Below are 14,078 nucleotides of genomic sequence, written 5' to 3' on the forward strand. Positions count from 1 at the left end.
TCTAGGCCCCGCCCCCGGCTGCCGGCGGGGTGCGGGGCACTGCTCGGCCCCGCCCCTTCCAGCACAGCCCACCGCACACTGGGGTGTGGGAGAGCCTTCACCCGGTGAGTGGGAGACCCCGGCGCGCCACAGTGCTCTGTGCCACAGCCGCAAGCTGGGGTCAGTGTTGGCTACGTGACCGAAGCCACGTAAATCAGCATTTTCCTTGGCGCCTGATGGCTGGAGCCCTCTGGGTGAGGGTCCTGGGCTGCTGGGTTGCCCGACGTTGCTGATTGCGTCCTTCCCGTGAGGCTGGACCTGACCCTGCTTCTCCCGTCACTGCTGCAGGCGCTGTCCCCGCCTTGCATTCACCACGCTTGCTTTTTTGCCTCCTGTGATGTCCCGAGGCTCCGGCCTCACTGTAAAAACCCAGAAGACAGGCACAGCGCCTCAGGCCTGCACACAGGTGTGTGCCAAGAATGAAGGAGTGAAAAGCCACAGGGAAAGCAGTTTGGGGAAGGGACATCACGTCTCAACTGCCCTCCCCAGAGGAAGTCAATTGATTTCTGCAGAACAAAGCATCTGGGGTGAACGGATGCTGTCTCCTGGCTTATCTTTTCTGTGACTCTGGTTTTTCACTTACTCATTTACATCACAGGAAGTATTACTGTGCTGTCTGATGGGGAAAAAAGATGTAAGGTCATCAAAAGACACACATTTTACAAATACAGGCCAAGTAAGAAAACTTATCAGTGGGAAAACCGGGAAGGGGGCTTGGGGCTGACCTTGGGAGCAGATACAACTCTTGCACTGAAAGAAAACATCGTGAAAAGCTGCAGAGTAGAAGACACAAACCCCAGAGCCAACATCCTGAGCCCAGCAGAGACCAGTTCCGGCAGCAGAGCGGGGCCCAGCCAAGGGACTCTCGTGGCTTCTGTGTATGAGTGGCCGTCCGGCGTTCTCTTAGAGCCACCATGGTCAATAATTTCAAAAGTGTAAATGACTTCTACCCACTGGTAAGGGGCTATGAAGGCACAGGTTTGGGTTCAAAGTTGCTACACTTAAAAATGTTTGTCTTGGTGGGGCACCTGGGTGGCTCAGTTGCTTAAGTGACCAACTTCAGCTCAGGTCACGATCTCACTCGTTTGTGAGTTCGAGCCCCACATCAGGCTCTGTGCTGCTAGCTCGGAGCCTGCTCCAGATTCTGTGTCTGCCCTTTCTCTCTGCCCCTCCCCCACTCACACTCTGTCTCTCAAAAGTAAACAGTAAAAAAGTTTTTTAAAAATGTCTGGCTTTGCGATTTCATGAAGAGACTTCACGTCCGTCTCTTGAAAAACAAACGACAACTGTTTTCTTATCGCTACTATATCACATCGATGTACAGCCTTTGAATTCTTAATAACGGAACACTTTGAGGTTCTGCCATTATCGAGAGATAAAATTCAGCCTTTCAGAGGGAATTTTGACATCATGCTGTAGTTTGCAATGACACAGAAAGCGATGGATTTTAATGACCAGGTTTATCCTCAGAGTGATAAAACTTACATTTGTGATTGTAGTTTGGAAGTTCTAATGTCATTATGCTTGTTGAAAGGGAGAGGATGACATCTTGCATTAAGCCCACAATGCTTGAGCGAATTTTTTCCTTAAAATGACTCTATTACGCAAATGACCTTCTCCCATTTGGGCGGATGGGCTCCTCCTTCCCTGTCACTAACTGCCCAGCCCCCGCTGCTCACACCCACAGACAAAGTCGTCCTGGTCTCCTCCTATTTCTCCTTCTCTCTTCTCCAAACTGACCTTTGCATTCAATGGAGGATGGAGGCCAAACGAACAAATCTCATCATTTCTTTCTCACGCCGTGGGACAAAAGGGAAAGTCTCCTAAACTATAGGACTTTTGGCAAAAACATCTTCTCGTCTCATTGCTCGTCACCAGAGCTGCAGACCGTTAGTACATGTACGGCTCCAGGTGTATCATCATAATGCAAACTCATTTAAGCCAGCCTTGCAGATAAACACTGAATATTTATCAGCCCATAAAAATTGTCTGGCCAGCTCACACTGCATAAATCAAGGGACACTCTTTTCGGGTGAGTGATAAAATAGATAAAACTAACATATTTCAGGACTTCCCTGATGCAAATTGTTTGTGGCTCTAGACATGCAGTTATCTGTAAGATTAATTTCCAAGTAATGCTTTCAGGAACCATGGTTCAGATAAACAACATGGGCAAAAGTAAATTTTCTGCCTGAAGAAAAATATCCAGCTTATTTCAGAAGGAATAAAGGTCATATCACATTGACGGAAAATCTTTGTGGCTGTTAAGACCAAACTGGACTAAGAGAGCTAAATACAAGTTACAGTTTGAACCGCAGATGACATTTCTGTGTTTGACATCAACATAGAAAGTCTTGAGCTACAACATTTGTGGAAGAAAAATCAGGGACTGGGTGGAATTGCTTCTCGCCAGCAAGAACATTATTGACAATAATTAGGAAAGGAGACAAATGAACAAAAAACCCAAAAGGCATTCTAGAAGTATCTTACATTGGGGGCACCTGGGTGGCTCAGTCCGTTAAGCGTCTGACCTCGGTTCAGGTCATGACCTCATGGTTGGGGAGTTAGAAGCCCGCATGGGGCCCACAGTGGGCCCTGTGCTGACCGTCTGGGTCCTGCCTGGGGCTCTCTCTCTCTGTCCCTCTCTCTCTGCCCCTGCCCATCCTGCACTCTGTCTCTCTCAAAATAAATACCTAAACCTAACAAGAAAAAGAAAAAGTATCTTGCTTTGCTAGTTGGGAGTTGGAGGCATATGTTTTGAATTTTCTATCATTCTATTTGTAGAAAGATTTGGAGGCAGGATTAATTTATTGAAATATAATGCTGGATTGAGAAATGTCCATTTCAAAAGGGAATAGTTAGCTGGAAGGAAGGGCTTTATCCGGTCAGTGTTTGGGGAGCCAGGTCTGGAGGGTAACGGACTTCCTGAGTCTAACTGGACGCTCCAATGACTCCACAGTTCGGTTGGGTCACGGGGGTATGTGTGGCACAGGTCAGCAGAAGTAGGGGCTCTATGAATCCTGGAGCTCTGAGTCACTGGGGCTTGTAGGGAGCCTAAAATGACCCTAACGCAAATGTGCTCCAGCTCCCAGAGCATTTGCTAATCATGGGGAGATGAAATATTGCAAATGCGTCCTTGACCATAAGTTTTCTTTTTCTGAATTGTGAAAAGCGAATTCAAACCAACCTCTATAACACAGCATTAGAATGCTCCCAGCCTGGTCCGTCTAGTTGGCCAGAGGCCTGGCTGAGGAAATCGCCCCTGCCCTGGGACTGTGACGGTCACATCCTGACTCTACTCCAGGTCCAGGCTATAGCGCAGAGGGACTGTGGGAAGCAGGTCAGTTTGCCAGAACCAGGGCTCTTGAGTCAGCATTTTAGAATAGCAGGACATCCGTGAATATTTAACAAATATTTAACAAATAGAGAACGGGTAACAAATGAGGATCTCTGCTCTCTAGGTCACAGTCCAAGCTCTGGACAAGCAGAACTACCTGCAGTTGCCTGGGATGGCCCCGCTGTTTCTTTGCGCCTTGACCGCTACTATTCCATATGCAGGAAATACCCTTCCCCTCCCACCCCTGCCCAATGACTTCTTCAGGGCAACCTTGTCTAGGACGCCTTCCTGACTGGCTCCATGCCACACACCGGGTTGAGCCCTCCCCGGACCATGCCTCACCACATCACAGCACTCCGAGGATCTTGCTCCCTAGTCCACAAACTTCCCGTGAGCTTGGTCACGTCCTATTTGTAGAGTTTGGACTTACCAGGCACCATGCATCTAGCATGTGACATCTTACGTACGATGGGTAATAGGCTATGTTAGAGGACAACAACATACCCACAGGCTGGACATACTACAATCCCCATTTTACAGAAGAGGCACAAAGGTTGAGTAGACGTATTGAAGGTCACCTTGTTAGTAAGTGGTCTGTTTAACAACTGTGGCAGGCAGAAAAAGCCCCCCCTTCCCCACAAAGAGGCCCGTGTCCTAATCCTCAGAACCTGTGAATGTTACCTTACGCGACAAAGGGGCTTCAAAGATGTGATTAAGGATTTGGGGATGGGGGATTCTCCTGAATGATCTGAATCGGGGCAACGTGATCACAGGACCCTTAGAAAAGGGAGACAGGAGGGTCCGACTCAGAGAAGATGGGACTACGGAAAGAGAAGCCAGGGAGAGATAGAGACGGGCAGATGCATGCCGCTGACCTTGAAGATGGAGGAAGGGCCATGGGCCAAGGAATGTAGGGGCCTCAGGAAGCTGGAGGAGGCCGAGAAATACACTCTCCCTCGAGCCTGCAGAAGTAATGTTGCCCTGCCAACATCTTGATTTTAGGACTTCCAACTCGCAGGACTAGAAGATGACAAATCTATGTTGTCACAAGCCTCCAAATTTGTGGTAATTTGTTACAGCAGCCACAGGAAACTCAGGCGGTGCTCTCAAACTACACCACGAGACAGCTGCACAGATAGGGAGGGAAGGAACACACTGCATTTCCACAGGAGGTGGTGAGAGGCCCTTCTGAGAAGGTCCCTGGTGTGGAGGGCCTCTGTTAGTTCTGGCACACATGTCCCCTGTCCTCCTGAGGGAGTTTGTGCAGCGACCGGAAGTACCAGGAAAGAGTTGGCCGGACTGAACCCGTGGAAGTCCTGAGCCTGCGGTGGGTTCCCAAGCTTGTCATTTCCAGGAACTCTGAGCCTCCCTGACGCCAGGGAGGCTCGGTCCACGTGCAGCGACCCTCTCGTGGCAAATGGGCCACTGCCCAGGCAAAGGCCTCGTCGGCCCTCAGGGGGTGGGAGGGGAGAGAAGAGGCGAGCTGGGAGCCCCAGGGAAGCAGCCCTCCTGCGGAGCTGGTGCAGGTCCCCGGGCATCCAGGCTGCCAGCCTCACCGCCAGCCACAAGGATGTTGAGAATTCGAAGGAGGGAACTTCCTACCGCTCTTGCTTTTGAAAAGCTCAGTCCATGAGTCAGGCTGTCAGTTTGCCTGCCTGGCTGGCTTTCTCTCTCTCTCTCTCTCTCTCTCTCAATGCTCAGGCAGCTTGAGGAGGACTAATCTGATGAGATAAATACCAGCCTTGGTCCAGGAATCCAAGGCTCGCAGCCAGCTGAGTCACCCCGTGGCGGTGGCTCAGAGAGAGCCGTGGAGTTCCAGCTGACCTCACTGTGGAGGTGGGGCCAGGCGCTGTCACATAGTGGGGCACCAGAGAGCGCATTTCACTCCAAAGGCCCCAAGGGCTGTGTGAGCTTTGGCCACCGAACCCTTTTTTGTAAGGAAGCATCGTGACAGCCCCCGTAACTCAGGAAGGGGGAGATTACCGAGTCCGGAGGAAGGCTGGGGAGGAGTGGCCACTAGGGATGCTTTAGGCCGTGAGGGTTTGGCCTGCAGCGGTAGCCGCTGTCCCAAAGTGACCTCACTTGGCTAAAAGGCATCTGAAGTCACTAAACCATTCAGAGCCCATCCAGGCATCTGACATGTGTATTGTGAGTGCCTCCTCCTCTGTGCTGGTCTTGGCGAGGCACTCACCCAGCATGGGATAGAGAGACCCCACCCTTCCTGGGGGGCCAGGACCGCGGGGCTCAGGGTCCCCAGATGAAGCAGAAGGCCGCAGGCACCACAGGCCTCCTCCTTCTGTGCCCACGTGGCCTAAGGAGTGCGGGGAGGGCTCCTCCCAGGTACTATGAACAGGCTGCATGAGCCCCTTGTTTCTGTACCATGCGGCTTCTTCTGGCCCCTCCGGGAGGTCCAAGGACAGAGGAGCGTCTTTGGCTGGTGGGGGGCCGGTGGGCTCCATGGCAGGACCCAACTCTCAGAAACATCTGTCTTTGTTCTCCCTGCTTGGTCACTGCTCTCACATCACATTGAACACCCCAGCTTTGGTGACCAGTCATCACTCTCCATCCCAGCATGCTGCCCTCATCATTCCTGAAACCGAGGCCTCACAGTGAAAGTCTGACAAAGGCCCGTATCGGGTTTCCCTCCGCCTAGAGCCTGCCTGGCTCTCTGCCTGGCTGACCACAGTGGCCTTGCCACAGCTGGCGTCCCTGGCCAGAACTGAGGTCACCTCTGCAGGCGGCAGGGAGGAGGGAGGATGGCCAGACGGGTGGGGACCGCACTCTTGGAAAGTGCTCTCTGGGGGCCTGGAGTCACTGCTGGAACCCCGGAGCAGGATAGAGGCAGCAAACCCCGGGGTGAGGAGTCCTCAGGGCCCTGGCTGCCCCACAGGGCCCGGGAGCTCTGGTCACCAGAGAGCCATGTCCAGGGGACCCATGATTCCTTCTTTGACATTCAAGCATCCATTCGACTGCAGAGCCTCTGGAACTTTTGTTCTGGGCCTGGCTCTTGCGTGCAACTGCACGGTGTCCATTACGTATGGCTTTTGGGTCCATTGGCCTGGGCTCCAATCCCAGCCTTACACCAGGAAGCTGACTTCCAGTCTCTGAATTTCAGCTTCGCCTTCTCTAAACTGTAGTCATTTCCCCAACCTTGCTAATGGTGGAGGGGTGGAAGGGACGAGTCATGCTGAGTGTCTGGCCCAGCATCCTATGCACAGGAAGTGGTGAGTGGACAGCCCCTAACCACCCCAGCAGCTGCTTCCTGGCCACCTGCCCATCTGGGTGCCTTTTTTGGGAATACACACGTCCACCATTCTGCTTTTAGAACCCAAGTGCCTCTCAAGGCTCTCAGACACCTGTCTCCATGTTCTTCCTCTGCACTCGGGGGTCTGGGGCTCCCACCCTGGCAGCCCCTTCCGTGTGCCTTCCTGTCTGAGGGCTAGCTTGCTGCTCCCTGTGTCAGGAATGACTCTTCCTTGTCTTTCCTGGTCCCAGACTCCTCACGCAGCAAGTCTGCAGTGACTTTCTCTTGCTCCAGCATCAAGAAGCACTTACGTAATCAGAGCGAGTGGGAAGTCCTATCTGTCTGCCCAACTACCTGTTAGGCCATCTGAGGGCAGGGGTCATGACTGATTCTCCTCGTCCTCCCTCCTTGCCCTCAGTAGGTGCACACACATCTCTCATTGGACCACATTGAGCCTTTGGGGTGCGCTCCAGGCAGTGCCCATTTCTGCACGCCCAGTGACCAGCTCGGCCCCAGGTCTGCCAGGGAGCCAATCACTTTAGCTGAAAGGAGGGAAGCTTTGTAGATGGCGCGGCGCAGGAGTGACGCTTATGGAAACAGAGTGAGCCCCCCCAGCCCTATGACTCTGCGCCCACCATTGGCGGCCACATACCTGGTCCCCAGAGCGTGACGCACTGTTGCTCGTGGGTCTGACAGATGCCGTTGTAGCAGTAGCCGTCTACCCCCTGGCACGGGTGCCCGTCATGCAGGTACACGTTGGCTGGGCAGTGGGGGCTGGCACCCGTGCAGAACTCGGGGAGGTCGCAGGAATTGCTGGAGTCCCTGCATGCCGTTCCCGCAGGCTTTAGCTGGAAGGAGAGGCTGTTTATAGCACGTGCACTGCAGGGAAGGGGAGGCAACTTCCTGGCGGCACTCCTGGGGCAGAATGGAGCGACGGGCATAAAGGGGCAAGGATTCCAAAGGAAGAGAGAGGCACAGAGAGTCATTAAACAAACAGAATCTTGCTCTGGGATCTGGGGTTCACCTTTCCACTAGGGAGGGGGGTAATCAAGAGCTGCCTCTTTTTAAAAAATATTTTTAGGGGGACCTGGGTGGCTTAGTCGGTTGAGCGTCCGACTTCGGCTCAGGTCATGATCTCACGGTTCGTGGGTTCGAGCCCCGCGTCGGGCTCTGTGCTGACAGCTCAGAGCCTGGAGCCTATTTCAGATTCTGTATCTCCCTCTCTCTCTGACCCTCCCCAGCTCATGCTGTCTCTCTCTTAGAAATAAACATTAAAAATTTTTTAAAAAATATTTTTCATGTTTATTTTTGAAAAAGAGAGACAGAGTGTGAGCAGGGGAGGGCAGAGAGAGAGGGAGACACAGAATCTGAAATAGGCTCCAGGCTCTGAGCTGTCAGCACAGAGACTGATATGGGACTTGAACTCACAAACCATGAGATCATGACCGGAGCCAAAGTTGAATGTTTAACCAACTGAACCACTCAGGCGCCCCAAGAGCCGCCTCTTTTTAATTTCATGCAATATTAGGGTCTTCTGATGAGGAGACAGGCTGGTTGCTGGCATGTGTCACCTCAAAGGAGGCATGGGAAGGGAGTGCTGGCTGATGGACTCCTCGATTCTGAAGAAGAGCTCTGGTCACCAATGCTGTCATGTGTCTGAAGATGAAGCTTGCTCTTAAGTGTTAGCACTGTGGCCAAGATGACAAAAATCATTCCAAGGGCTCGGTGACAATAATATTTCACTTTGTCATCAAATCATGGCATTGGAAACCTGTCTGTAGGACTTCACAGGGGAGAAGTGAAGCAAGGGAACAATAAAAAATGTTAGGAAACATTGGCCAATGCCTCGTCTTTCTGTGGTTGAAAAACTGAGGCTCAGAGTGGCTTGTCAGAGGCTACACAGCCCGCGACCTGCCCCACCCCCACCTTCCCTCTTCCACCGCCAGCAGCTGGGTGCCGGGGGGGTGCCAGCTTTCTTGAACATCCCCCAGAAGTTAATCATAAATACAAAGGGCAGGAGAAATATTTTAAGCTGAACGTAAGATGCTGTAATTCACTTCTGAATCACTGGGCTCTGGCTGGGGAGCTGAGAGGGAGTTTCCTACTAGCAGAATGCCAAGATCAATCACTTAATTAAAAAAGAAAGAAAGTCTACCCTTGGAACCTTTGAATCGAAAGCTCAGTCTTCTCTTCGGTCAGATCTCAGCCCTGAATAATGAGACAAATAATGGAATTGCCAAAACAAATGGCACTTTGTCACGGCAGCAGCAATGACAAAAGTATCAAATGGCTGCGATTGGTTGGGTTGGGCTGGGTCCACCAGTCCTTGTGTTAGGAGGACATCAAGATCAAGGTGTTTACATAAATCCCCTGGCACAACCCATGTGGCTTGTCAGCCCAACAGGTAGGTGTTCTTGGGATAGAATGGGGGCTGAGTGACCGGGGTGGGGCCTCGCTCTCCAGCTGCTGCCATCATGGTGCTAGGACCTCACCAGTGTCCAGCAGCACAACTGGAGTGTGTAAAAACTGAGCCAGAGTTTTGGGGAACAATTCCTTTCCAACCCATAAATAAATAACCCATCACCGATGACTTGGCATTCAAGTGTGCATTTCACATGAAGATTGGAGGGGGCGCCTGGGTGGCTCAGCCGGTTAAGCCTTTGACTCTTGGTTTCGGCTCAGGTCACAATCTCACAGTCTGTGAGTTCGAGCTCTGAGGGGGGCTCTACACTGACACTGTAGAGGCTGCTTGGGATTCTCTCTCCCTCTCTATCTGCCCCTCTCTTGCTAGTGGATTCTCTCACTCTCAAAAAAATTACATAAATAAATAAAGTATGCATTTCACACGAAGACTGGACGACAGTGGGGTTCACCAGCTTGGGTGGTGAGGTGTTATGGTTTTCACAGCAGAGGGGTCCAGAAGCTATCCTTCGCCTTTCTCATCCTATGTCACTGTGGAAGCACCTGAACCTGAGGCGGCCTTGGGGCTGAGAGAACTTACCCGACAGTCTTCACAGCACAGCCCGTGTGCGCACACAGCATCTGGCTTCAGGGTACAGGTGGTAGCATTGCAGCAACTGTTCGTACATTCCTGGGGAAGAGAGTGGGACTCGTTTGATAGGGTCACATGGGGCAACTACTCATGGAAGGCACCGGCTGTAAAGGGAAGGAGCTGAAACTCAGCCTGACCGAGATTATCTTCACGTCTAACAAAGCCAAGCTTCTGTTAAGTGTTTATGAACTGACAAGGTCTGTGAAGTCCCTGGGAAGAGTCAGCAGCACTCAGTGCCTTACACGGAGGGTAAGGGAGCCTGCGTGGGAAGGCAGGCTGCCGGATCCAGTCAAGTTGGCCGTGGCTGGGGCCCTGTAGGGAGGCCTCTGGTTCATGATTCATGCAGGTCTTATTGCAGTGAACTATATTGGGATCGCTGGAACGCTTTTAACTCACTTATTTAAAAATATACATAGACATGTACAAACTTAACTCTTCAAATGCTGACCCTTTGACTCTGGAGCGTGCCGGCAGGAAATGGGGTCAAATCAACTACGGAACTACAGTTGCAATCAAATGCGGTAGCCAAGGCTCTTGATCCACACAGATGGGCTGCCTCACCTGGACAAGGCACCTCTCAGGTCAGAAATGCACATCGAAATGACCAAGAGGCCAGAGAAGAGGTCCATGGTCTGTGCCCGTGGATTTGCAAGGGATTTAAACAGATAGATCACATATGAGATGTACTGCTCTCTCGGAAACGAGAGAAAATGACCTCCTTTGTTAGGCCGTTCTTCACAAATACCCACTGTTTTCTAACAAACACCCCACAAGGAATGGAGGCCATCGCTCAGCTCTCAAAAAAAGGTCTATACATATTATCTAGTGTATATATGAAGTCCTTGTACTTTAGAACATCCCAATAACCCGGAGTTTACACAGCTTAGAAGAAAACGAATTATCAGAAAGAAGAGTTCATGAGGTCATTAGTATTAATTGGTATTAATTGATGCCCTTATAGCATTAATGTCCTTTTAGTATAATTAATGTCCTTTTATTTAGTATGTGACATGAGCAGAAGAATATGTATACTATTAGCTAGAGTGAAACCAATCATGTAGTACTTTAAAAGTATAATATTTTACTCCTGAAAACCATCTTCTGTTAGTGAATTTATCATTAGTATTACAATGCAATTAATGAAATTTTGTATAATCCAGAAGATTTGGGACCATCCTAGATCTCTGAACTGTGCCCTATGTGAGACTCTATGAATCATGCTCTCATTTGGGGTTTACTATTTGCTCCCATTACACATCCATCCAAAGTTATTCAATTTTAAATTTCCTCAAAGACCTTCTAAACATCTGGAGTGTATAATACATACAATAAGATGAAAGTGCCAACCAGAAGTCATAGCTGTTACTCTTATGACAGTAAGGGTTTCTAACTCGTGGACTTCTATAAGAAGTTTAGGGACTTTTTTTTTTCTTTTCAATAGTTTATTGTCAAGTTGGTTTCCATATAACACCCAGTGCTCATCCCCACAAGTCTATTGATTTCATTCCTGATCAGTGCCATCAAATACACAGCAATGTCATCCTGTTCACTGTGGCCTAAACGGCCCTACTAATGACATACGAACCAAATTACAGATTTCCTTGGGCTTCTACATTAAATCAGCCACCCGAAACCTGGGTCCTAAGATTCTTTAAGAACTACCACCTCCCCTCCCCCACCCCACACCAAATCACTAAATAACATAAGCAGCAGTTCAAATGGAAATGCAGCCAAGTAGAATGGCTTTGACTTCAAAGGGGATTGATAATGTGAGAAAGATAACTAAGTTTAAAAGATATTTGCAGCTACTGGCATTCTATTGACTTTAAACAAGGATTCAGGGCTGCTTTCCTGACCCTGTTGGCTGGATGAACGAGTGAGTTGTCAGGATATTCTTGTGGTTGATGTAAATCCAATGCTCTGTGCAGAAGACTTTAGCAGTCACTTGCCTTTTTAACTACCCGGAATCTATTCCTTCTGCAGGACTGTATTTATCAGAAGAGACAAATTCTTCATCTGTTGATACATTTATTATTTTAGTACTCAATAGAAAAGGTCAACAGAGCCAATGAACACTAAGTCTCCAAAGAAAAAAAGAATAATGAAGCCATTAGAGAATTCTCTGCAAAGGCTGTGTCATTCTTGGGTTGTGGGCGGTAGACACAAATTCTTAATCACAATGCACTGAGCTAAGTCTACAATGCATCCTCTTGAAAACAGCGATTATTTCTGGCAGCAAGGGGGCAGAGGATGGTCCAGTTACGACCTGGGGAAGCACTGGTCCCCTTCGCTCACCAGTGTGGTGATACTGAGTCCCTCTGTGGGCCAGGGAATGCATGGGCTGATAGGAAGCAAAGGCGTGAGGGATATTTTCAGGGCCTGAGCACTGGGCAGGGGGCTAAAGAGTCCAGGTGAATTAAGCCCAGGTCTGACTAAAAGTTTTGGTCAAAGCAGTTTGGTAGCTGAATATGGGTTGTTACACTCTTGGACACAATGCGGAAAGCAAAAATGAAAAAAAACTACAAATTGAGGTAAGAGGCTTGCCTAGAATGCTGAAAGATTTCTTGGACTTTGAAAGAAATTTCAATGGAAAGAATGATAGTTCTCTTCAAATATCAAGAACTTAGCCTATGAAAGAAGGACCCAACCACAGAAAGATCCAGTTGGGAAACTATTTGCAAGTGGAATGTGGCTGGTTCTACATAAGGAAGGAGATTGACTTAATCAGCACTGCTCTGCCAGGACATTCTGCCTGGAGAGACAGGAAGCACCTGGTCAAAGCCGAATGACTCCTTGCTGGGGGTGAAGTTGAGGACCACATCAGCGGCTGGCAAATTGCAGGCACTCAAACATTTGTTGAGAGGATGGTGGTGGTGAGGATGCTGGTAGTGGGGATGGTACTAATGGTGGTGGTTGTGGTGGGGATGGTGGTGGTAATGGTGAGGGTGGTGGCCATGCTGGTGGTATTGGAATGTGGAGCGAATGACTGCTGATCATCATTCTAAACCTGAGAGTTCATGACTCTAGGAAGCGCTGTCAAATTTATTTAGATTAAACAATTACAGAGAGTTCAACTCAAAGACAAACCATTTTAAGTCTGCATGGTCTCTCCTGAGAAACACGGGCAATTTAAACTAATTTTGTTTTTCTTCTTCAAGTGATTAACAAAGTCTCCAAAGAATTTCCCCTTTGTATACCCCACCCTGTGACAGTTTCCAGTTTTCCTCCACTAACCTTTTTTTAAAATAGTTTATTGTCAAGTTGGTTTCCATATAACACCCAGTGCTCATCCCCACAAGCGCCTCCTCCATGCCCAGCCCCCATTCCCCTCCCCCACCCCCATCAGTCCTCAGTTTGTTGTCTTATCTTAAGAGTTTCTATGATCCCATTGCTCCTGTACAGCAATCACCCCCAACACATTGTGAGCATAATTATTGCTGCTGTGATACAGTGCTGGTATCACTGTTGGGTCCCGGGTTTGGAAAGGGCGTGCAAACGTTTGACGGGACCACCTCTACTAGCCCCATTTCCCAGTACTTACTCGCTCCCAGCATTCTTGCAGAGCGGGCCAGACAGAAGGACTTCCTGTGCTCATCAGACAGACAGCCGGTTGTAGAATCTTCTTCACAGTCCTAATTCCCAAGGCTCTGCGGTTGCCCAGACCAGCAGGAATGATCTTGGAATTAGGACTATGAAGAAAATTCTACAACCGGCTGTCTGTCTGATGAGCACAGGAATTTGACGGATAGCCCGAGGATCTCTGTGCATTTCCTTCCACCCTAGAACCCCCATTTCAGAGCAGCCCTCCCACACATGCTCTTCCTAAGGCCTCACCAAGCCTGTCTGTGAATCCAGCTAAGCCCACCTTGAACCCATCTACCATTTCCGCTTGCGTAAGCCCTTGGGGAGGGAATCCAACATGCAGACTGCTTGCTATACAAATGACCTGCTTTGATTTATTCTAAACACAGCCTCTTCCAGGCTTCCAGGAGGCCCTTGTTTTACCAGGAGATCTCACTGTGTGCTTTCTCTTTCCTTCTCAAGATCATTCAGAGATCAAAAAGTGGCCGTTATAATTTTTTATGTTGATTATGTTTATCTTGGGCCCTACGGAAATAAGACATTTTGCCTGACATTGGCTGGAAAACAGGGTTAAATCAGCCCTTTGCTGGATAAAAATGTTCCCTGCTTCTGCTTATTGCTTCTGAAAGCTAACAAGCAAAGAGGCAGAGCCTGGAGCCTCGGGTTGTGCATACAGAGAAGGCTGCAGCATCAGGCAGGTTTTCAACTTGGGTGAGAGCTCTTGGTTAAAAATGAATGTTGCTTATTCAAATTCTCCTCTGGTTGCTCGCCTTGTGAGGAGAAAGAAATGATGCTTATTAGCCATTTGAAGCTAGCATTCCCAA

General features: G+C 49.5%; 1 protein-coding gene across 2 annotated transcripts in view; it reads right to left on the reverse strand.

Moving 5' to 3' along the window:
• The window catches only part of ADAM12 (ADAM metallopeptidase domain 12), a 347,908-nt gene that overhangs the window by 47,188 nt on the left and 286,642 nt on the right, over positions 1–14,078 (reverse strand). For both annotated transcript variants that reach the window (XM_077762961.1, XM_077762960.1), the window contains exons 13-14: positions 9,622–9,711; positions 7,273–7,468 (exon numbers count right to left, since the gene is read on the reverse strand). In XM_077762961.1, the coding sequence (XP_077619087.1) occupies positions 7,273–7,468; positions 9,622–9,711 (286 nt within the window). The remainder of the gene's footprint in view (positions 1–7,272; positions 7,469–9,621; positions 9,712–14,078) is intronic.

Source organism: Crocuta crocuta, unplaced genomic scaffold (genome assembly GCF_008692635.1).
Source record: "Crocuta crocuta isolate KB4526 unplaced genomic scaffold, BGI_CrCroc_1.0 scaffold466, whole genome shotgun sequence".
In the NCBI taxonomy this organism is placed as follows: domain Eukaryota; kingdom Metazoa; phylum Chordata; class Mammalia; order Carnivora; family Hyaenidae; genus Crocuta; species Crocuta crocuta.